This window comes from Penaeus monodon, chromosome 21, assembly GCF_015228065.2.
Source record: "Penaeus monodon isolate SGIC_2016 chromosome 21, NSTDA_Pmon_1, whole genome shotgun sequence".
NCBI lineage: Eukaryota > Metazoa > Arthropoda > Malacostraca > Decapoda > Penaeidae > Penaeus > Penaeus monodon.
Genome location: NC_051406.1, coordinates 38,433,555 through 38,433,928, shown reverse-complemented (window position 1 = coordinate 38,433,928; position 374 = coordinate 38,433,555). Strand labels below are relative to the sequence as shown.

General features: G+C 40.6%; 1 protein-coding gene across 4 annotated transcripts in view; it reads right to left on the bottom strand.

Moving 5' to 3' along the window:
* The window catches only part of LOC119586468 (BTB/POZ domain-containing protein 7-like), a 32,378-nt gene that overhangs the window by 11,850 nt on the left and 20,154 nt on the right, over nucleotides 1-374 (bottom strand). For 2 of the 4 annotated variants that reach the window (XM_037935202.1, XM_037935203.1), the window contains exon 3: nucleotides 206-265. The exons of the other annotated variants lie outside the window; for them this stretch is intronic. In XM_037935202.1, the coding sequence (XP_037791130.1) occupies nucleotides 206-265 (60 nt within the window). The remainder of the gene's footprint in view (nucleotides 1-205; nucleotides 266-374) is intronic. 4 annotated transcript variants of the gene reach the window in all.

The following is a 374-nucleotide window of genomic DNA, read 5'->3' as shown; positions in this document are numbered from 1 at the left end:
GGTGGGCAGGTGGGTGCTATGGGTATGTGTAAGTGCATGCATGCCTGTTTGTCTGTGTAATATATGAATATACATGAGCAATGTGCTTGCACATAAGAATATAACCAAGGATCCTTTATCAGCTGGTGAGTGCAGAGTCCTAAGAAAATAATATAACAATAACAATTCTTAACGAAATAAAACAAGAAAAAAACGTAGATCTCACGGGGTCGGAAAGACAGCGGCTCCAATGCGACATCGTACATCCAAAAACGGAGGCCGCCAACTAGAAGCAGTAAGTTACCAGAATTAGAATCTCAGTGTCATGCACACACAACCATACAAAAGGACATTCCTATGGATGAGGGAAGAAAAATTAGTAAGAAATTAGGGTG